Source organism: Bombina bombina, chromosome 7 (genome assembly GCF_027579735.1).
Source record: "Bombina bombina isolate aBomBom1 chromosome 7, aBomBom1.pri, whole genome shotgun sequence".
NCBI classification, from domain to species: Eukaryota; Metazoa; Chordata; class Amphibia; order Anura; family Bombinatoridae; genus Bombina; species Bombina bombina.
The window spans coordinates 428,458,985-428,480,829 of record NC_069505.1 but is presented as its reverse complement, the minus strand read 5'-3'; the positions used below and the strand labels follow the sequence as shown (position 1 = coordinate 428,480,829).

The 21,845-nt window shown below is 42.5% G+C and overlaps 1 protein-coding gene across 1 annotated transcript in view; it reads left to right on the top strand.

Moving 5' to 3' along the window:
• The window catches only part of DMC1 (DNA meiotic recombinase 1), a 165,715-nt gene that overhangs the window by 96,835 nt on the left and 47,035 nt on the right, over nt 1-21,845 (top strand). Inside the window, exon 7 of the mRNA XM_053689434.1 lies at nt 1,954-2,045. Coding sequence (XP_053545409.1) covers nt 1,954-2,045 — 92 coding nt within the window. The remainder of the gene's footprint in view (nt 1-1,953; nt 2,046-21,845) is intronic.

Here is a 21,845-nt window from a genome sequence, read left to right as displayed (position 1 = left end):
CAAAGGGCTACTTAAATCAGATCCAGAGAGCATTTGAGCAGTTCATTTGGGGAGGTTCTAAACCGAGAATACCAAAAAAAACTATGTACCTTCCTAGAGAGCGAGGTGGACTGGGGGTTCCCAACCTAACGGCATACAAACAGGCCATAACGTTACAGCACATTACTGAGTGGTCTCATAATTCTGACAATAAAGCATGGGTACTCATGGACAGGCAAATTTTTACAGTTAACAACGTTGCATCCCTAGCTTGGACTCCTACTCATAAAAGACCCAAATTACTGCAGCGATACCATATCGCAGCGGATACTCTGTCAGATTGGGATAGAATCATAGCATCAACCACACATATTTCCTCGATCCCTGCCCCACTCTCCCCACTTGTTGAGCATGTAGATCTTCCTTATAGACACAAGAGCTCATATGTTAAAAAATCCTATAGTCTTAAATTTGGCTCTATTCATTTTGCCACTGAAAATGGCGTTTTCAAGTCTCAAGCCGCCTTAGCAGAGGTTCATGAAGAGATTTTTTCCTCCTGGATACATTATCACCAATTAAGACACTTTATATCCTGCCACAAACAAAAGAAAGACCTAGGTAGAACCATTACAGATTTTGAGAAACTATGTATCCAGGAAACGCCCCCCACACATCTAATCTCCAAATTATACAAAATTCTGAATAACCCAGACACCTCTACTCTCCCATCTTATGCTTACACCTGGAGCCGGGACCTCGGGCTGGACCCGGATGTTGAGTCCTGGTCCAGGGCCTATTACCTAACTAAAAAATCCTCTGTGTCAGCAGTAGTGCATGAGATCCACCTAAAACTCTCATGCCGTTGGTATCTCACCCCCTCACGTCTCCACAAAATATTCCCTACGCTCAGAAGTACTTGTTGGAGGAGATGTGGTGAAGAAGGCTCTCTTATTCACATTTGGTGGTCTTGCCTCAAATTGGAAGAATTTTGGAGAAACACGTTTCTAGCAATCTCTGACATATTATCTACTCAAATTCTCCCAAGTCCGGAAGCTATCCTATTTCTTTCTATACCCAAATTGATAGAATTAGGGAAACAGCCACTACTACTAATTATGATCACAGCAGCCAAAAAACTTATTCCCAAACATTGGAAATCTCAAACGTCGCCCACTCTCGAAGAGTGGAGGACTACGGTCTCTGACCTGTTAATCATGGAACGCTATCACTACCTTAAAACACATACACTGGAAGTTTATGAAATGATGAAAGCAATATGGAATAAAACAATTTGAAACGGCAAAACTTTGAGACCCTACCCCTCAGCCACCCCTTGATTCCCTCCCCCTCCCTATAATACCCTCTCCCTACCCTCTCGTCCCCCCTGTCCTATAATTCCCTGTCTCTGTTTTTTTTTTTTTTTTTTTTTGTTCTCCCTCCCCCTCTCTCTGGTTCTCATTACCCTATCTCCTTTTCAACTCTGACCTCTGACTTTTTCTCTCTTTCTATTTTTTAAATGCAGCTTTGGTATTCGCAATTAGAAACATAACAGACATTAATAAAACACTAGTCTGTTAAGGGAAAGTTAAACCTTGTATTTTCTGTTGATTGCATATGGTATCTCTCCCTCGCCCTTCTTTATATTTGTCTGATGATGTCAACACTCATATTGTTTCTGTTTATATAGCCATATACTGTTGCACAACTTATACGATTTGCTTTGAACAGTGATATATATGTCAAACTGTGTATAACTATTTTATATGATGTTATTCTGACTAATTATTCAATAAAAAAAATACTTGGAAAAAAAAAAAAAAAAAAAAAAAGAATATAAAGCTGCCCCAAGGAGGTGATACAGTGAACCAATAGTCCTATTGCCTGCTCTGTGTTAAACAGAAAGGTTGATTGCAGTGACAGCCTGTTAGAGGTATAGCAAATAAGATTTAGCTTCCTTAACACCATCTTGCAAAGCCGGCCTGATCGCTTGCGAGACATAGCAGATAGGTTTGGCGTGGACCATGATGCAGTGCTGGACAACGTGCTATATGCCCGTGCATACACCAGTAAGTAGAAATCTGGAATCTTGCAACGGACCAACCCAGGCAGCACCTGACAAGGGGCAGCACTTCAGTCACTGTCAGACCACTCCTGCCCTCTGTCTCCGTGGGGGAAGTCACAGGCTCCCAGCAGAAACCTCATCATACACAAACACTCAGAACCAGTTAAGGGAGACATTCCAGGTGGGACAAGTGCATCTCTTCCCTAACTTCCTTCCCAATTATCACACAGTTGTGCATAAGCATTGGTTGTATGCAGGTAGGCAGGCTTAGTATGGTCAGCAGCAAGGCTAGTAGGTTGATATGTTAATCAGTAGTGTTATTACTAGGGGGGGTCATTTCATTCTCTGACCCAGGCAGCACAATATCTTGAGCCGTCCCTGCTGTTGTGATGCCACATGACTGCTTACGCTGATTATAATGTTCTCCAATAAATATGTCAATTGTATTTCTTTCCTAAGACATGTAGAGTCCACGACGTCATTCCAAATACTAGTGGGATATTCAACTCCTGGCAAGCAGCAGGAGGAGGCAAAGAGCACCCCAGCAAAGCTGTTAAGTGTAACTTCCCTTACCCATAATCTCCAGTCATTCTCTTTGCCTCTGTCAATGGAAGTTGTGCACACTTTAGGTATGAGGATGAGATACTTTAGGGGTTAATCTCCTTAATTCTTGGCAGTATATGTGGCTTATTAATGTTATATTGCAACATATTTTGGAGTTATTTTCCCTCCCGCAGAGGGAGCTAACGGTTTTATTAGTTTATACGGTCGTGGGAACAAACGGCTTTTAAAACCTTATGCAGCACTTTGTTTATATTCCCGGCCACTCACGTGTCCTCCGCACTTCTGGTTTTACGGAGCAGACTTTTGTGAGCTCAGAAAGCCGGTCTGCAATTTGAAGAGAGGTGTCGGCTTTGTTATTTGCTGATCGGACTATCTGAATCGTTCACCTGACAGTTTACAGACTCCTACTTGCTAGTGGGATTTTAACAATAAATGTTTGCTGTGCTTAGAGAATCAGATTGCTTTACCAATGCAGTTTTGTTCCTCATGTTTAGCAAAAACGTTAACATTTAAAAAAAAGATTCTCCCTTCTGAGCCAAGTATCTCTCAGGATTATTTTTTTTTTATACATCTTTTTATTAATAATCGAACAGCATAAAGAAGCGAAAAAACACATGCTTTTTTCAGCACACCGCACAGGGTGTCATTCACAAAAGAACGAAAACAAAGATGTAAGCAAAGATTGTGCTCATCATTATACAGGTACAGCAGAAATCAAGCAAATCTGATGCGGAATCAAAAAACAAAATACAAATACAAACTAATCTAATAAATCCTTGATTAAACATTTATCAAAAAAAAAAAGCCGTTAGAAAGGATTTTCTGTAAAGAACTAATACCTGTCATTTATGCTTATACACTGTTGGGATATTTTTGGGTAAAACAATACAGACAAATAACAACCATAAAAAAAAAATAAAAAAAATTCATTGTACTTTTAATATACTATTTGTCTCCAATGTAGAGGATAAGATTCTGATTGTATGAGCAATAAAAAGAGAGGAGAGGAATGAAAGGGTGAAAGGATCTGTTCTTGAATAAGTAAAGAAAGTGACATAATCACCCTTTCCCATTCTGTGAGAAAAGCTCTCATTTTTCCTTCAGTATATATAAATGGATCATATTGATCAATAGTTATTTGGTATAGCATATTCTGAATAAAATTAGTTAAACCAGGTGGCAGGCCTTCTATCTTTCCATTTCCTTAAAATGAGTTGTCTGGCTATAAGAATAACTGTATTGATTAAGGGTTTATTCTGCACTGAACTCTCTGTAACCAGAAAAAAAATATGAGAGTTATTTAAAATTAATTTAGATACTAAGGCCTAGATTTGGAGTTTGGCGGTAGCCGTGAAAACCAGCGTTAGAGGCTCCTAACGCTCGTTTTAGACTACCGCCGGTATTTGGAGTCACTCAAAATAGGGTCTAACGCTCACTTTCCAGCCGCGACTTTTCCATACCGCAGATCCCCTTACGTAAATTGCGTATCCTATCTTTTCAATGGGATTTTTATAACTCCGGTATTTAGAGTCGTTTCTGAAGTGAGCGTTAGACATCTAACGACAAAACTCCAGCCGCAGGAAAAAAGTCAGTAGTTAAGAGCTTTCTGGGCTAACGCCGGTTTATAAGGCTCTTAACTACTGTACTCTAAAGTACACTAACACCCATAAACTACCTATGTACCCCTAAACCGAGGTCCCCCCCACATCGCCGCCACTCGAAAAAAAATTTTTAACCCCTAATCTGCCGACCGCCACCTACGTTATACTTATGTACCCCTAATCTGCTGCCCCTAACACCGCCGACCCCAGTATTATATTTATTAACCCCTAATCTGCCCCCCACAACGTCCATACCGCAGATCCCCTTACGTAAATTGCGTATCCTATCTTTTCAATGGGATTTTTATAACTCCGGTATTTAGAGTCGTTTCTGAAGTGAGCGTTAGACATCTAACGACAAAACTCCAGCCGCAGGAAAAAAGTCAGTAGTTAAGAGCTTTCTGGGCTAACGCCGGTTTATAAGGCTCTTAACTACTGTACTCTAAAGTACACTAACACCCATAAACTACCTATGTACCCCTAAACCGAGGTCCCCCCCACATCGCCGCCACTCGAAAAAAAAAATTTAACCCCTAATCTGCCGACCGCCACCTACGTTATACTTATGTACCCCTAATCTGCTGCCCCTAACACCGCCGACCCCAGTATTATATTTATTAACCCCTAATCTGCCCCCCACAACGTCGCCGCCAGCTACCTACACTTATTAACCCCTAATCTGCCGACCGCAAAGCGCCGCCACCTACGTTATCCTTATGTACCCCTAATCTGCTGCCCCTAACACCGCCGACCCCTATATTATATTTATTAACCCCTAATCTGCCCCCCTCAACGTCGCCTCCACCTGCCTACACTTATTAACCCCTAATCTGCCGACCGGACCTGAGCGCTACTATAATAAAGTTATTAACCCCTAATCCGCCTCACTAACCCTATAATAAATAGTATTAACCCCTAATCTGCCCTCCCTAACATCGCCGACACCTAACTTCAATTATTAACCCTTAATCTGCCGACCGAATCTCGCCGCTATTCTAATAAATGTATTAACCCCTAAAGCTAAGTCTAACCCTAATACTAACACCCCCCTAAGTTAAATATAATTTAAATCTTACTAAATTAATTAACTCTTATTAAATAAATTATTCCTATTTAAAGCTAAATACTTACCTGTAAAATAAATCCTAATATAGCTACAATATAAATTATAATTATATTATAGCTATTTTAGGATTTATATTTATTTTACAGGTAACTTTGTATTTATTTTAACGATGTACAATAGCTATTAAATAGTTAAGAACTATTTAATAGCTAAAATAGTTAAAATAATTACAAATTTACCTGTAAAAGAAATCCTAACCTAAGTTACAATTAAACCTAACACTAGACTATCAATAAATTAATTAAATAAACTACCTACAATTATCTACAATTAACCTAACACTACACTATCAATAAATTAATTAAATACAATTGCTACAAATAAATACAATTAAATAAACTAGCTAAAGTACAAAAAATAAAAAAGAACTAAGTTACAAAAAATAAAAAAATATTTACAAACATAAGAAAAATATTACAACAATTTTAAACTAATTACACCTACTCTAAGCCCCCTAATAAAATAACAAAGCCCCCCAAAATAAAAAAATGCCCTACCCTATTCTAAATTACTAAAGTTCAAAGCTCTTTTACCTTACCAGCCCTGATCAGGGCCCTTTGCGGGGCATGCCCCAAGAAATACAGCTCTTTTGCCTGTAAAAAAAAACATACAATACCCAAGCCCCCCAACATTACAACCCACCACCCACATACCCCTAATCTAACCCAAACCCCCCTTAAATAAACCTAACACTAAGCCCCTGAAGATCATCCTACCTTGTCTTCACCTCACCGGGTATCACACCGATCCGTCCAGAAGAGCTCCTCCGATGTCCTGATCCAAGCCCAAGCGGGGGGCTGAAGAGGTCCATGATCCGGCTGAAGTCTTCATCCAAGCGGGGCAGAAGAGGTCTTCCATCCGATTGAAGTCTTCATCCAAGCGGCATCCATCCGGAGCGAAGCGGCAGCATCCTGAAGACCTCCACTGCGGAACATCCATCCTGGCCGACGACTGAAGGACGAATGACGGTTCCTTTAAATGACGTCATCCAAGATTGCGTCCCTCGAATTCCGATTGGCTGATAGGATTCTATCAGCCAATCGGAATTAAGGTAGGAATATTCTGATTGGCTGATGGAATCAGCCAATCAGAATCAAGTTCAATCCGATTGGCTGATCCGATCAGCCAATCAGATTGAGCTCGCATTCTATTGGCTGTTCCGATCAGCCAATAGAATGCGAGTTAAATCTGATTGGCTGATTCCATCAGCCAATCAGAATATTCCTACCTTAATTCCGATTGGCTGATAGAATCCTATCAGCCAATCGGAATTCGAGCGACGCCATCTTGGATGACGTCATTTAAAGGAACCGTCATTCGTCATTCAGTCGTCGGCCAGGATGGATGTTCCGCGGTGGAGGTCTTCAGGATGCTCCCGCTTCGCTCCGGATGGATGCCGCTTGGATGAAGACTTCAGTCGGATGGAAGACCTCTTCTGCCCCGCTTGGATGAAGACTTCAGCCGGATCATGGACCTCTTCAGCCCCCCACTTGGGCTTGGATCAGGACATCGGAGGAGCTCTTCTGGACGGATCGGTGTGATACCCGGTGAGGTGAAGACAAGGTAGGATGATCTTCAGGGGCTTAGTGTTAGGTTTATTTAAGGGGGGTTTGGGTTAGATTAGGGGTATGTGGGTGGTGGGTTGTAATGTTGGGGGGCTTTGGTATTGTATGTTTTTTTTTACAGGCAAAAGAGCTGTATTTCTTGGGGCATGCCCCGCAAAGGGCCCTGTTCAGGGCTGGTAAGGTAAAAGAGCTTTGAACTTTAGTAATTTAGAATAGGGTAGGGCATTTTTTTATTTTGGGGGGCTATGTTATTTTATTAGGGGGCTTAGAGTAGGTGTAATTAGTTTAAAATTGTTGTAATATTTTTCTTATGTTTGTAAATATTTTTTTATTTTTTGTAACTTAGTTCTTTTTTATTTTTTGTACTTTAGCTAGTTTATTTAATTGTATTTATTTGTAGCAATTGTATTTAATTAATTTATTGATAGTGTAGTGTTAGGTTAATTGTAGATAATTGTAGGTAGTTTATTTAATTAATTTATTGATAGTCTAGTGTTAGGTTTAATTGTAACTTAGGTTAGGATTTCTTTTACAGGTAAATTTGTAATTATTTTAAATATTTTAGCTATTAAATAGTTCTTAACTATTTAATAGCTATTGTACATGGTTAAAATAAATACAAAGTTACCTGTAAAATAAATATAAATCCTAAAATAGCTATAATATCATTATAATTTATATTGTAGCTATATTAGGATTTATTTTACAGGTAAGTATTTAGCTTTAAATAGGAATAATTTATTTAATAAGAGTTAATTAATTTCGTTAGATTTAAATTATATTTAACTTAGGGGGGTGTTAGTATTAGGGTTAGACTTAGCTTTAGGGGTTAATACATTTATTAGAATAGCGGCGAGATTCGGTCGGCAGATTAGGGGTTAATAATTGAAGTTAGGTGTCGGCGATGTTAGGGAGGGCAGATTAGGGGTTAATACTATTTATTATAGGGTTAGTGAGGCGGATTAGGGGTTAATAACTTTATTATAGTAGCGCTCAGGTCCGGTCGGCAGATTAGGGGTTAATAAGTGTAGGCAGGTGGAGGCGACGTTGTGGGGGGCAAATTAGGGGTTAATAAATATAATATAGGGGTCGGCGATGTTAGGGCAGCAGATTAGGGGTACATAGGGATAATGTAAGTAGCGGCGGTTTACGGAGCGGCAGATTAGGGGTTAATAATAATATGCAGGGGTCAGCGATAGCGGGGGCGGAAGATTAGGGGTTAATAAGTGTAAGGTTAGGGGTGTTTAGACTCGGGGTACATGTTAGAGTGTTAAGTGCAGACGTAGGAAGGGTTACCGCATAGCAAACAATGGGGCTGCGTTAGGAGCTGAACGCGGCTTTTTTGCAGGTGTTTGTTTTTTTTTCAGCTCAAACAGCCCCATTGTTTCCTATGGGGGAATCGTGCACGAGCACTTTTTTGAGGCTGGCCGCGTCCGTAAGCAACTCTGGTATCGAGAGTTGAAGCTGCGTTAAAAATGCTCTACGCTCCTTTTTTGGAGCCTAACGCAGCCTTTATGTGGACTCTCAATACCAGAGTTATTTTTATGGTGCGGCCAGAAAAAAGCCGGCGTTAGTTTTTCGGGTCGTTACCGACAAAACTCCAAATCTAGGCCTAAGAATTTATTAATCTAAAATACAACTTGGTGCCAAAACTTCTGGAGTCTTGGGCAGGACCAGAATACGTGTATAAGGTCCACTGCAGGAGCTCTACACTTCGGGCATACTTTCTCCTCCCCTCAGACCATTTAGCCATTGCCCTTGGCGTCAAGTAAGATCTATTCATAAGCCTCATATGAGTATCTCTCAGGATTTTGCTGTGCGTGACATGTCGCAGCTTTCTCCTCAAACGTCCTAAGGCTTAGTTGTATCTCATACTCTGCCTTCTGTGTCCTCTCAAACTCCTGGGGGTGTTTATTTACCTGGGGATTTCGCCACTCAGATTACTTCAGCAGTGTCAGTGGCTTTATCTGCTTTCCCTTCTTCAGGGAAATGTAAGAGGAAATCTAAACATTTGCCTGCTACTAAGTTTACGATTCTCCATCTTCTGAGGAAGTTATTCCTGTTCCAAGGAAGATGTCTGAAACTATTGCTCAGGAATGGGATAAACCAGGGGTTCCTTTTTCCCCTTCCCCAGTTTTTAAAAAGATGTTTCCTGTTGCTGAGTCTATTTGTGACTCATGGCGCACTATTCCTAAGGTAGAAGGAGCTATTTCTACCCTTGCTAAGAGAATTAACATTCCTTTTGAGGATAGTTACTCTTTTAAGGATCCAATGGATAAGAAGCTAGAGGCTTACCTGAAAAAGATGTGCATCCATTAAGGATTACAGTGGCAACCTGCGGCGAGTATTGCCACGGTTGCGGGTGCAACATCTTATTGGTGAAACGCCTTGTCTGATCTTATTTCTGAGGAAACTACGGTAGAGGAGATCCAGGATAGGTTCAAAGCTCTTAAATTGGCAAATACCTTTATCTGTGATGCCAACATGCAAATGATTAGACTGGGAGCTAAGATGTCTAGCTTCACTGTGCTAGCCCGCAGAGCTCTGTGGTTGAAATCTTGGTCAGCTGATGTTTCACGAAAGACCAAGCTTTTAGCTTTACTTTATAAGAATAAAACTCTGTTCGGACCTGGTCTAGCAGAAATCATTTCATAAATTACAGGTGGAAAGGGATCTTTCCTACCTCAACACAAGAAAAATAGACCTAGGGGTCGACATTCTTTTAATTTTTGTTCCTTTCACAAGGGACAAAAATCCTCTTCTAAACCAGAACAATCCATGTCCTCTTGGAAATCCAACCAGCACTAGAACAAGGGAAAACAAAACAAAAAGCCCTCCACTGACTCAAAGTCAGCATGAAGTGTCTGCCCCTGATCCAATTTTGGATCAGGTGGGGGACAGACTTTCCTTTTTCAAACAAGCCTGGATTTGCAATGTCCCAGATCCATGGGCTGTGGACATAGTATCACAGGGTTACAAGATAGGGTTCAAGTCTTGCCCTCCAAGGGGCAGATTTCTCCTGTCAAGATTATCCTCAAACCAGGAAAGGAAGGAGGACTTCTTAAGTTGCGTAAAGGACCTATCCTCCCTGGGAGTTATTGTACCAGTCCCTCTAAAGAAACTAGGTCTAGGATTCTATTGAAATCTATTTGTGGTTCCCAAAAAGGAGGTAACTTTTCGTCCCATCCTAGATTTAAAGTGCCTCAACAAGTTCCTCAAGGTTCCATCCTTCAAAATGGAAACTTTGTTCTACTCTTCCGTTGGTCCAAGAAGGTCAGTTTATGACGACCATAGACCTGAAGGACGCGTTCTTACATGTTCTCATTCACCGGGATCATCACTAATTTCTAAAGATTTGCCTTTCTGCACAAGCATTTCCAGTTTATTGCCCTTCCATTTGGTCTTGCCACAGCTCCCAGAATATTCACAAAGGTCCTGGGAGCACTATTGGCAGTGATCAGAACCCAGGGAATTGCAGTGGCACCTTATCTAAAAGACATCTTGGTTCAGGCGTCATCTTTTCAACTTGCAAGATCTCATATAGAGATGTTGTTGTCTTTTCTACGTTCCCATGGGTGGAAGGTGAATTTGGAAAAGAGTTCTCTAATTCCATCTACTAAAGTGTGTTTCCTAGGGACAATAATAGATTTCCTCTCCATGAAAATTTTCCTGACGGAGGTCAGAAAATCCAAAATTCTTGCTTCTTGCCTTTCTCTCCAGTCTACCTTTCGTCCATCAGTGGCTCAATGCATGGAGATGATTGGTCTGATGGTGGCATCCATGGACAGCATTCCTTTTGCTCAGTTCCATCTGCGACCGCTGCAACTTTGTATGCGCCATCAATGGAACGGAGACCATTCGGATTTATCTCAGAGAATAAATCTGGACCCTCTAACAAGAGACTCTCGTGGTGGATGTCACAGGAACATCTGTCTTGGGGCACTTGCTTTCTGAGACCTTCCTGGGAGATTGTGACTACGAATGCCAGTCTGTCAGGCTGGGTAGCTGTTTGGGGTCCTCTGAAGGCTCAGGGCATGTGGTCTCGGGAAGAGTCCTCTCTTCCCATAAACATCTTGGAGTTGAGAGCTATCTTCAATGCCCTAATGGCGTGGCCTCAACTATCTTTAGTCCGGTTTATCAGATTTCAGTCGGACAACATCACCTCAGTGGCTTACATCAACCACCAGGGAGGGACTCAGAGTTCCTTAGCCATGAAGGAGGTGACTCGAATTCTACAGTGGGCGGAAGCCCACAATTGTCTTCTATCTGCCATCCACATTCCAGGAGTGGACAACTGGGAGGCAGATTTTCTGAGCAGCAGACCTTTCATCCCGGGGAGTGGGCTCTCCATCTGGAAGTGTTTTCTCAGATAACCCTCAAGTGGGGGGTTCCAGAGTTGGATCCGATGGCGTCCCGCCAAAACGCCAAGGTTCCAAAGTACGGTTCAAGGTCAAGAGATCCTCAGGCCGTTCTGATAGATGCCCTAGCGGTTCCTTGGAGGTTTTCTCTGGCATATCTGTTTCCTCCATTTGCTCTCCTTCCACGAGTTATTGCTCGTATCAAACAGGAGAGAGCATCAGTGATCCTAATAGCTCCTGCGTGGCCTCACAGGATCTGGTTTGCGGATCTGGTACGAATGTCATCTCTACCTCCTTGAAGGTTACCTCAGAGGAAGGACCTTCTAATTCAGGGTCCTTTCTTCCATCCAAACCTAGATTCTCTGAAGCTAACTGCTTGGAGATTGAACGCCTAGTTCTGTCTAGACGTGGTTTTCCTGAAGCGGTCATTAAAACCATGATTCAGGCTCGAAATCCTGTTACTCGCAAGATTTACCATAAGATATGGCAGTACTCTAAAGGGTCAGATTTCTGCATTATCTATCCTTTTACACAAAGGCAGACTTACCAGATGTTCAAGCCTTTGTTCAGGCTCTGGTTAGAATCAGGCCTGTGTTTAAACCTGTTTCTCCCCGTGGAGCCTAAACCTTGTTCTTAAAGTTTTGCAGCAGGCTCTGTTTGAGCCGATGCATGTTGTTGATATTAAAATGTTATCTTGTAAGGTTTTGATTCTTCTTGCTATTTCTTCTGCTTGCAGAGTGTCTGAGCTTTCAGCTCTGCGGTGTGATTTCCCGTACCTTATTTTTCATGCTGATAAGGTGGTCCTTCGTACTAAATTGGGGTTTCTCCCTAAGGTGGTGTCGGATCAAAACATTAATAAGGAAATTGTTGTTCCTTCTTTCTTCTGTTAAGTGTGATCAGTCCACGGGTCATCATTACTTCTGGGATATTACTCCTCCCCAACAGGAAGTGCAAGAGGATTCACCCAGCAGAGCTGCATATAGCTCCTCCCCTCTACGTCACTCCTAGTCATTCTCTTGCACCCAACGACTAGATAGGATGTGTGAGAGGACTATGGTGATTATACTTAGTTTTATATCTTCAATCAAAAGTTTGTTATTTTAAAATAGCACCGGAGTGTGTTATTATCTCTCTGGCAGAGTTTGAAGAAGAATCTACCAGAGTTTTTGTTATGATTTTAGCCGGAGTAGTTAAGATCATATTGCTGTTTCTCGGCCATCTGAGGAGAGGTAAACTTCAGATCAGGGGACAGCGGGCAGATGAATCTGCATAGAGGTATGTAGCAGTTTTTATTTTCTGACAATGGAATTGATGAGAAAATTCTGCCATACCGATATAATGTCATGTATGTATACTTTACACTTCAGTATTCTGGGGAATGGTACTTCACTAGAATTTCACTGTAAGAAATACATAAAGCTGTTTAATAACTAGAGATTATGTTTAACGTTTTTGCTGGAATGTAAAATCGTTTTCATTTACTGAGGTACTGAGTGAATAAATGTTTGGGCACTATTTCTTCTGTTAAGTGTGATCAGTCCACGGGTCATCATTACTTCTGGGATATTACTCCTCCCCAACAGGAAGTGCAAGAGGATTCACCCAGCAGAGCTGCATATAGCTCCTCCCCTCTACGTCACTCCCAGTCATTCTCTTGCACCCAACGACTAGATAGGATGTGTGAGAGGACTATGGTGATTATACTTAGTTTTATATCTTCAATCAAAAGTTTGTTATTTTAAAATAGCACCGGAGTGTGTTATTACCTCTCTGGCAGAGTTTGAAGAAGAATCTACCAGAGTTTTGCTATGATTTTAGCCGGAGTAGTTAAGATCATATTGCTGTTCTCGGCCATCTGAGGAGTGAGGTAAACTTCAGATCAGGGGACAGCGGGCAGATGAATCTGCATAGAGGTATGTAGCAGTTTTTATTTTCTGACAATGGAATTGACGAGAAAATCCTGCCATACCGATATAATGTCATGTATGTATACTTTACACTTCAGTATTCTGGGGAATGGTACTTCACTAGAATTACACTGTAAGAAATACATAAAGCTGTTTAATAACTAGAGATTATGTTTAACGTTTTTGCTGGAATGTAAAATCGTTTTCATTTGCTGAGGTACTGTGTGAATAAATGTTTGGGCTCTATTTTTCCACTTGGCAGTTGCTTAATCTGTTTTTCTGACAGTTTCTGTTCTCCCTCACTGCTGTGTGTGAGGGGGAGGGGCCGTTTTTTGGCGCTTTTTCTATGCATCAAATATTTCAGTCAGCAACTCATTGTATTCCCTGCATGATCCGGTTCATCTCTACAGAGCTCAGGGGTCTTCAAAACTTATTTTGAGGGAGGTAATTTCTCTCAGCAGAGCTGTGAGAATTATAGTTTGACTGAGATAAAAAACGTTTATTCTGTAATTTGTTTCCTGCTTTCAGAATTTGTTATCTTTGCTAATGGGATTAAACCTTTGCTAAGGTTGTGTTGTTTACAAGGATTGAGGCTATAACTGTTTCAATTTATTAATTTTCAACTGTCATAGATCTTCTGTGCTTCTTAAAGGCACAGTACATTTTAATATTATTCTAATTGAATTGTATTTCCAAGTTGCAAGTTTATTTGCTAGTGTGTTAAACATGTCTGATTCAGAGGATGATACCTGTGTCATTTGTTGCAATGCCAAAGTGGAGCCCAATAGAAATTTATGTACTAACTGTATTGATGCTACTTTAAATAAAAGTCAATCTGTACAAATTGAACAAATTTCACCAAACAACGAGGGGAGAGTTATGCCGACTAACTCGCCTCACGTGTCAGTACCTACATCTCCCGCTCAGAGGGAGGTGCGTGATATTGTAGCGCCGAGTACATCTGGGCGGCCATTACAAATCACATTACAGGATATGGCTACTGTTATGACTGAGGTTTTGGCTAAATTACCAGAACTAAGAGGTAAGCGTGATCACTCTGGGGTGAGAACAGAGTGCGCTGATAATATTAGGGCCATGTCAGACACTGCGTCACAGGTGGCAGAACATGAGGACGGAGAACTTCATTCTGTGGGTGACAGTTCTGATCCAAACAGACTGGATTCAGATATTTCAAATTTTAAATTTAAACTGGAAAACCTCCGTGTATTACTAGGGGAGGTGTTAGCGGCTCTGAATGATTGTAACACAGTTGCAATACCAGAGAAAATGTGTAGGTTGGATAAATTTTTTGCGGTACCGACGAGTACTGAGGTTTTTCCTATACCTAAGAGACTTACTGAAATTGTTACTAAGGAGTGGGATAGACCCGGTGTGCCGTTCTCACCCCCTCCGATATTTAGAAAAATGTTTCCAATAGACGCCACCACAAGGGACTTATGGCAAACGGTCCCTAAGGTGGAGGGAGCAGTTTCTACCTTAGCTAAGCGTACCACTATCCCGGTGGAGGATAGCTGTGCTTTTTCAGATCCAATGGATAAAAAGTTAGAGGGTTACCTTAAGAAAATGTTTGTTCAACAAGGTTTTATATTGCAACCCCTTGCATGCATTGCGCCGATCACGGCTGCAGCGGCATTCTGGATTGAGTCTCTGGAAGAGAACATTGGTTCAGCTACTCTGGACGACATTACGGACAGGCTTAGAGTCCTTAAACTAGCTAATTCATTCATTTCGGAGGCCGTAGTACATCTTACTAAACTTACGGCGAAGAATTCAGGATTCGCCATTCAGGCACGCAGGGCGCTGTGGCTAAAATCCTGGTCAGCTGATGTTACTTCTAAGTCTAAATTGCTTAATATACCTTTCAAAGGGCAGACCTTATTCGGGCCCGGGTTGAAAGAGATTATCGCTGACATTACAGGAGGTAAAGGCCATGCCCTGCCTCAGGACAAAGCCAAGACTAGACAGTCTAATTTTCGTTCCTTTCGTAATTTCAAAGCAGGAGCAGCATCAACTTCCTCTGCACCAAAACAGGAAGGAGCTGTTGCTCGCTACAGACAAGGCTGGAAACCTAACCAGTCCTGGAACAAGGGCAAGCAGACTAGGAAACCTGCTGCTGCCCCTAAAACAGCATGAATTGAGGGCCCCCGATCCGGGATCGGATCTAGTGGGGGGCAGACTTCTCTCTTCGCCCAGGCTTGGGCAAGAGATGTTCAGGATCCCTGGGCGCTAGAGATAATATCTCAGGGATACCTTCTGGACTTCAAATACTCTCCTCCAAGAGAGAGATTTCATCTGTCAAGATTGTCAACAATCCAGACAAAGAAAGAGGCGTTTCTACGCTGCGTACAAGAGCTCTTGTTAATGGGAGTAATCCATCCAGTTCCACGATCGGAACAGGGACAGGGGTTTTACTCAAATCTGTTTGTGGTTCCCAAAAAAGAGGGAACTTTCAGACCAATCCTGGACTTAAAGATCCTAAACAAATTCCTAAGAGTTCCATCGTTCAAGATGGAGACTATTCGGACAATTTTACCTATGATCCAAGAGGGTCAATACATGACCACTGTAGATTTAAAAGATGCTTACCTTCACATACCGATTCACAAAGATCATTATCGGTACCTAAGGTTTGCCTTCCTAGACAGGCATTACCAGTTTGTGGCTCTTCCATTCGGATTGGCTACAGCTCCAAGAATCTTCACAAAGGTTCTGGGTGCTCTTCTGGCGGTACTAAGACCGCGGGGAATCTCGGTAGCTCCATACCTAGACGACATTCTGATACAAGCTTCAAGCTTTCAAACTGCCAAGTCTCATACAGAGTTAGTGCTGGCATTTCTAAGGTCACATGGATGGAAGGTGAACGAAAAGAAAAGTTCACTCGTTCCACTCACAAGAGTTCCCTTCCTGGGGACTCTTATAGATTCTGTAGAAATGAAGATTTACCTGACAGAGGACAGGCTAACAAGACTTCAAAGTGCTTGCCGCACCCTTCATTCCATTCAACACCCGTCAGTGGCTCAATGCATGGAGGTAATCGGCTTAATGGTAGCGGCAATGGACATAGTACCCTTTGCACGCTTACACCTCAGACCACTGCAACTGTGCATGCTAAGTCAGTGGAATGGGGATTACTCAGACTTATCCCCTTCTCTGAATCTGGATCAAGAGACCAGAAATTCTCTTCTATGGTGGCTTTCTCGGCCACATCTGTCCAGGGGGATGCCATTCAGCAGACCAGACTGGACAATTGTAACAACAGACGCCAGCCTTCTAGGTTGGGGTGCCGTCTGGAATTCTCTGAAGGCTCAGGGACAATGGAGTCAGGAGGAGAGTCTCCTGCCAATAAACATTCTGGAATTGAGAGCAGTTCTCAATGCCCTCCTGGCTTGGCCCCAGTTGACAACTCGGGGGTTCATCAGGTTTCAGTCGGACAACATCACGACTGTAGCTTACATCAACCATCAGGGAGGGACAAGAAGCTCCCTAGCTATGATGGAAGTATCAAAGATAATTTGCTGGGCAGAGTCTCACTCTTGCCACCTGTCAGCAATCCACATCCCGGGAGTGGAGAACTGGGAGGCGGATTTCTTAAGTCGTCAGACTTTTCATCCGGGGGAGTGGGAACTTCATCCGGAGGTCTTTGCCCAAATACTTCGACGTTGGGGCAAACCAGAGATAGATCTCATGGCGTCTCGACAGAACGCCAAGCTTCCTCGTTACGGGTCCAGATCCAGGGATCCAGGAGCAGTCCTGATAGATGCTCTGACAGCACCTTGGGACTTCAGGATGGCTTACGTGTTTCCACCCTTCCCGTTGCTTCCTCGATTGATTGCTAGAATCAAACAAGAGAGAGCATCAGTGATTCTAATAGAACCTGCGTGGCCACGCAGGACTTGGTATGCAGACCTGGTGGACATGTCATCCTGTCCACCTTGGTCTCTACCTCTGAAACAGGACCTTCTGATACAGGGTCCCTTCAAACATCAAAATCTAACTTCTCTGAAGCTGACTGCTTGGAAATTGAACGCTTGATTTTATCAAGACGTGGATTTTCTGAGTCAGTTATTGATACCTTAATACAGGCTAGGAAACCTGTTACCAGAAAGATTTACCATAAGATATGGCGTAAATACCTATATTGGTGTGAATCCAAAGGTTACTCTTGGAGTAAGGTTAGGATTCCTAGGATATTGTCTTTTCTACAAGAAGGTTTAGAAAAGGGTTTATCTGCTAGTTCATTAAAGGGACAGATCTCAGCTCTGTCCATTCTGTTACACAAACGTCTGTCAGAAGTTCCTGACGTCCAGGCTTTTTGTCAGGCTTTGGCCAGAATTAAGCCTGTGTTTAAAACTGTTGCTCCACCATGGAGTTTAAACCTTGTTCTTAATGTTTTACAGGGCGTTCCGTTTGAACCCCTTCATTCCATTGATATAAAGTTGTTATCTTGGAAAGTTCTATTTTTAATGGCTATTTCCTCGGCTCGAAGAGTCTCTGAATTATCAGCCTTACATTGTGATTCTCCTTATTTGATTTTTCATTCGGATAAGGTAGTCCTGCGTACTAAACCTGGGTTCTTACCTAAGGTAGTTACTAACAGGAATATCAATCAAGAGATTGTTGTTCCTTCTTTATGCCCAAATCCTTCTTCAAAGAAGGAACGTCTACTGCACAACCTGGATGTAGTCCGTGCTCTAAAATTTTACTTACAGGCAACTAAGGAATTTCGACAAACGTCTTCTCTGTTTGTCATTTACTCTGGGCAGAGGAGAGGTCAAAAAGCTTCCGCTACCTCTCTTTCTTTTTGGCTTCGTAGCATAATTCGTTTAGCTTATGAGACTGCTGGACAGCAGCCTCCTGAAAGAATTACAGCTCATTCTACTAGAGCTGTGGCTTCCACTTGGGCCTTCAAGAATGAGGCCTCTGTTGAACAGATTTGCAAGGCTGCAACTTGGTCTTCGCTTCATACTTTTTCCAAATTTTACAAATTTGACACTTTTGCTTCATCGGAGGCTATTTTTGGGAGAAAGGTTCTTCAGGCAGTGGTTCCTTCTGTATAAAGAGCCTGCCTATCCCTCCCGTCATCCGTGTACTTTTGCTTTGGTATTGGTATCCCAGAAGTAATGATGACCCGTGGACTGATCACACTTAACAGAAGAAAACATAATTTATGCTTACCTGATAAATTCCTTTCTTCTGTAGTGTGATCAGTCCACGGCCCGCCCTGTTTTTAAGGCAGGTAAATATTTTTTAATTTATACTCCAGTCACCACTTCACCCTTGGCTTTTCCTTTCTCGTTGGTCCTTGGTCGAATGACTGGGAGTGACGTAGAGGGGAGGAGCTATATGCAGCTCTGCTGGGTGAATCCTCTTGCACTTCCTGTTGGGGAGGAGTAATATCCCAGAAGTAATGATGACCCGTGGACTGATCACACTACAGAAGAAAGGAATTTATCAGGTAAGCATAAATTATGTTTTTTCCACTTGGCAGTTGCTTAATCTGTTTTCTGACAGTTTCTGTTCTCCCTCACTGCTGTGTGTGAGGGGGAGGGGCCGTTTTTTGGCGCTTTTACTACACATCAAATATTTCAGTCAGCAACTCATTGTATTCCCTGCATGATCCGGTTCATCTCTACAGAGCTCAGGGGTCTTCAAAACTTATTTTGAGGGAGGTAATTTCTCTCAGCAGAGCTGTGAGAATTATAGTTTGACTGAGATAAAAAACGTTTATTCTGTAATTTGTTTCCTGCTTTCAGAATTTGTTATCTTTGCTAATGGGATTAAACCTTTGCTAAAGTTGTGTTATTTACAAGGATTGAGGCTATAACTGTTTCAATTTATTAATTTTCAACTGTCATAGATCTTCTGTGCTTCTTAAAGGCACAGTACGTTTTAATATTATTCTAATTGAATTGTATTTCCAAGTTACAAGTTTATTTGCTAGTGTGTTAAACATGTCTGATTCAGAGGATGATACCTGTGTCATTTGTTGCAATGCCAAAGTGGAGCCCAATAGAAATTTATGTACTAACTGTATTGATGCTACTTTAAATAAAAGTCAATCTGTACAAATTGAACAAATTTCACCAAACAACGAGGGGAGAGTTATGCCGACTAACTCGCCTCACGTGTCAGTACCTACATCTCCCGCTCAGAGGGAGGTGCGTGATATTGTAGCGCCGAGTACATCTGGGCGGCCATTACAAATCACATTACAGGATATGGCTACTGTTATGACTGAGGTTTTGGCTAAATTACCAGAGCTAAGAGGTAAGCGTGATCACTCTGGGGTGAGAACAGAGTGCGCTGATAATATTAGGGCCATGTCAGACACTGCGTCACAGGTGGCAGAACATGAGGACGGAGAGCTTCATTCTGTGGGTGACGGTTCTGATCCAAACAGACTGGATTCAGATATTTCAAATTTTAAATTTAAACTGGAAAACCTCCGTGTATTACTAGGGGAGGTGTTAGCGGCTCTGAATGATTGTAACACAGTTGCAATACCAGAGAAAATGTGTAGGTTGGATAAATATTTTGCGGTACCGACGAGTACTGAGGTTTTTCCTATACCTAAGAGACTTACTGAAATTGTTACTAAGGAGTGGGATGTGCCGTTCTCACCCCCTCCGATATTTAGAAAAATGTTTCCAATAGACGCCACCACAAGGGACTTATGGCAAACGGTCCCTAAGGTGGAGGGAGCAGTTTCTACCTTAGCTAAGCGTACCACTATCCCGGTGGAGGATAGCTGTGCTTTTTCAGATCCAATGGATAAAAAATTAGAGGGTTACCTTAAGAAAATGTTTGTTCAACAAGGTTTTATATTGCAACCCCTTGCATGCATTGCGCCGATCACGGCTGCAGCGGCATTCTGGATTGAGTCTCTGGAAGAGAACATTGGTTCAGCTACTCTGGACGACATTACGGACAGGCTTAGAGTCCTTAAACTAGCTAATTCATTCATTTCGGAGGCCGTAGTACATCTTACTAAACTTACGGCGAAGAATTCAGGATTCGCCATTCAGGCACGCAGGGCGCTGTGGCTAAAATCCTGGTCAGCTGATGTTACTTCTAAGTCTAAATTGCTTAATATACCTTTCAAAGGGCAGACCTTATTCGGGCCCGGGTTGAAAGAGATTATCGCTGACATTACAGGAGGTAAAGGCCATGCCCTGCCTCAGGACAAAGCCAAAGCCAAGACTAGACAGTCTAATTTTCGTTCCTTTCGTAATTTCAAAGCAGGAGCAGCATCAACTTCCTCTGCACCAAAACAGGAAGGAGCTGTTGCTCGCTACAGACAAGGCTGGAAACCTAACCAGTCCTGGAACAAGGGCAAACAGACTAGGAAACCTGCTGCTGCCCCTAAAACAGCATGAATTGAGGGCCCCCGATCCGGGATCGGATCTAGTGGGGGGCAGACTTTCTCTCTTCGCCCAGGCTTGGGCAAGAGATGTTCAGGATCCCTGGGCGCTAGAGATAATATCTCAGGGATACCTTCTGGACTTCAAATACTCTCCTCCAAGAGAGAGATTTCATCTGTCAAGATTGTCAACAATCCAGACAAAGAAAGAGGCGTTTCTACGCTGCGTACAAGAGCTCTTGTTAATGGGAGTAATCCATCCAGTTCCACGATCGGAACAGGGACAGGGGTTTTACTCAAATCTGTTTGTGGTTCCCAAAAAAGAGGGAACTTTCAGACCAATCCTGGACTTAAAGATCCTAAACAAATTCCTAAGAGTTCCATCGTTCAAGATGGAGACTATTCGGACAATTTTACCTATGATCCAAGAGGGTCAGTACATGACCACTGTAGATTTAAAAGATGCTTACCTTCACATACCGATTCACAAAGATCATTATCGGTACCTAAGGTTTGCCTTCCTAGACAGGCATTACCAGTTTGTGGCTCTTCCATTCGGATTGGCTACAGCTCCAAGAATCTTCACAAAGGTTCTGGGTGCTCTTCTGGCGGTACTAAGACCGCGTGGAATCTCGGTAGCTCCATACCTAGACGACATTCTGATACAAGCTTCAAGCTTTCAAACTGCCAAGTCTCATACAGAGTTAGTGCTGGCATTTCTAAGGTCACATGGATGGAAGGTGAACGAAAAGAAAAGTTCACTCGTTCCACTCACAAGAGTTCCCTTCCTGGGGACTCTTATAGATTCTGTAGAAATGAAGATTTACCTGACAGAGGACAGGCTAACAAGACTTCAAAGTGCTTGCCGCACCCTTCATTCCATTCAACACCCGTCAGTGGCTCAATGCATGGAGGTAATCGGCTTAATGGTAGCGGCAATGGACATAGTACCCTTTGCACGCTTACACCTCAGACCACTGCAACTGTGCATGCTAAGTCAGTGGAATGGGGATTACTCAGACTTATCCCCTTCTCTGAATCTGGATCAAGAGACCAGAAATTCTCTTCTATGGTGGCTTTCTCGGCCACATCTGTCCAGGGGGATGCCATTCAGCAGACCAGACTGGACAATTGTAACAACAGACGCCAGCCTTCTAGGTTGGGGTGCCGTCTGGAATTCTCTGAAGGCTCAGGGACAATGGAGTCAGGAGGAGAGTCTCCTGCCAATAAACATTCTGGAATTGAGAGCAGTTCTCAATGCCCTCCTGGCTTGGCCCCAGTTGACAACTCGGGGGTTCATCA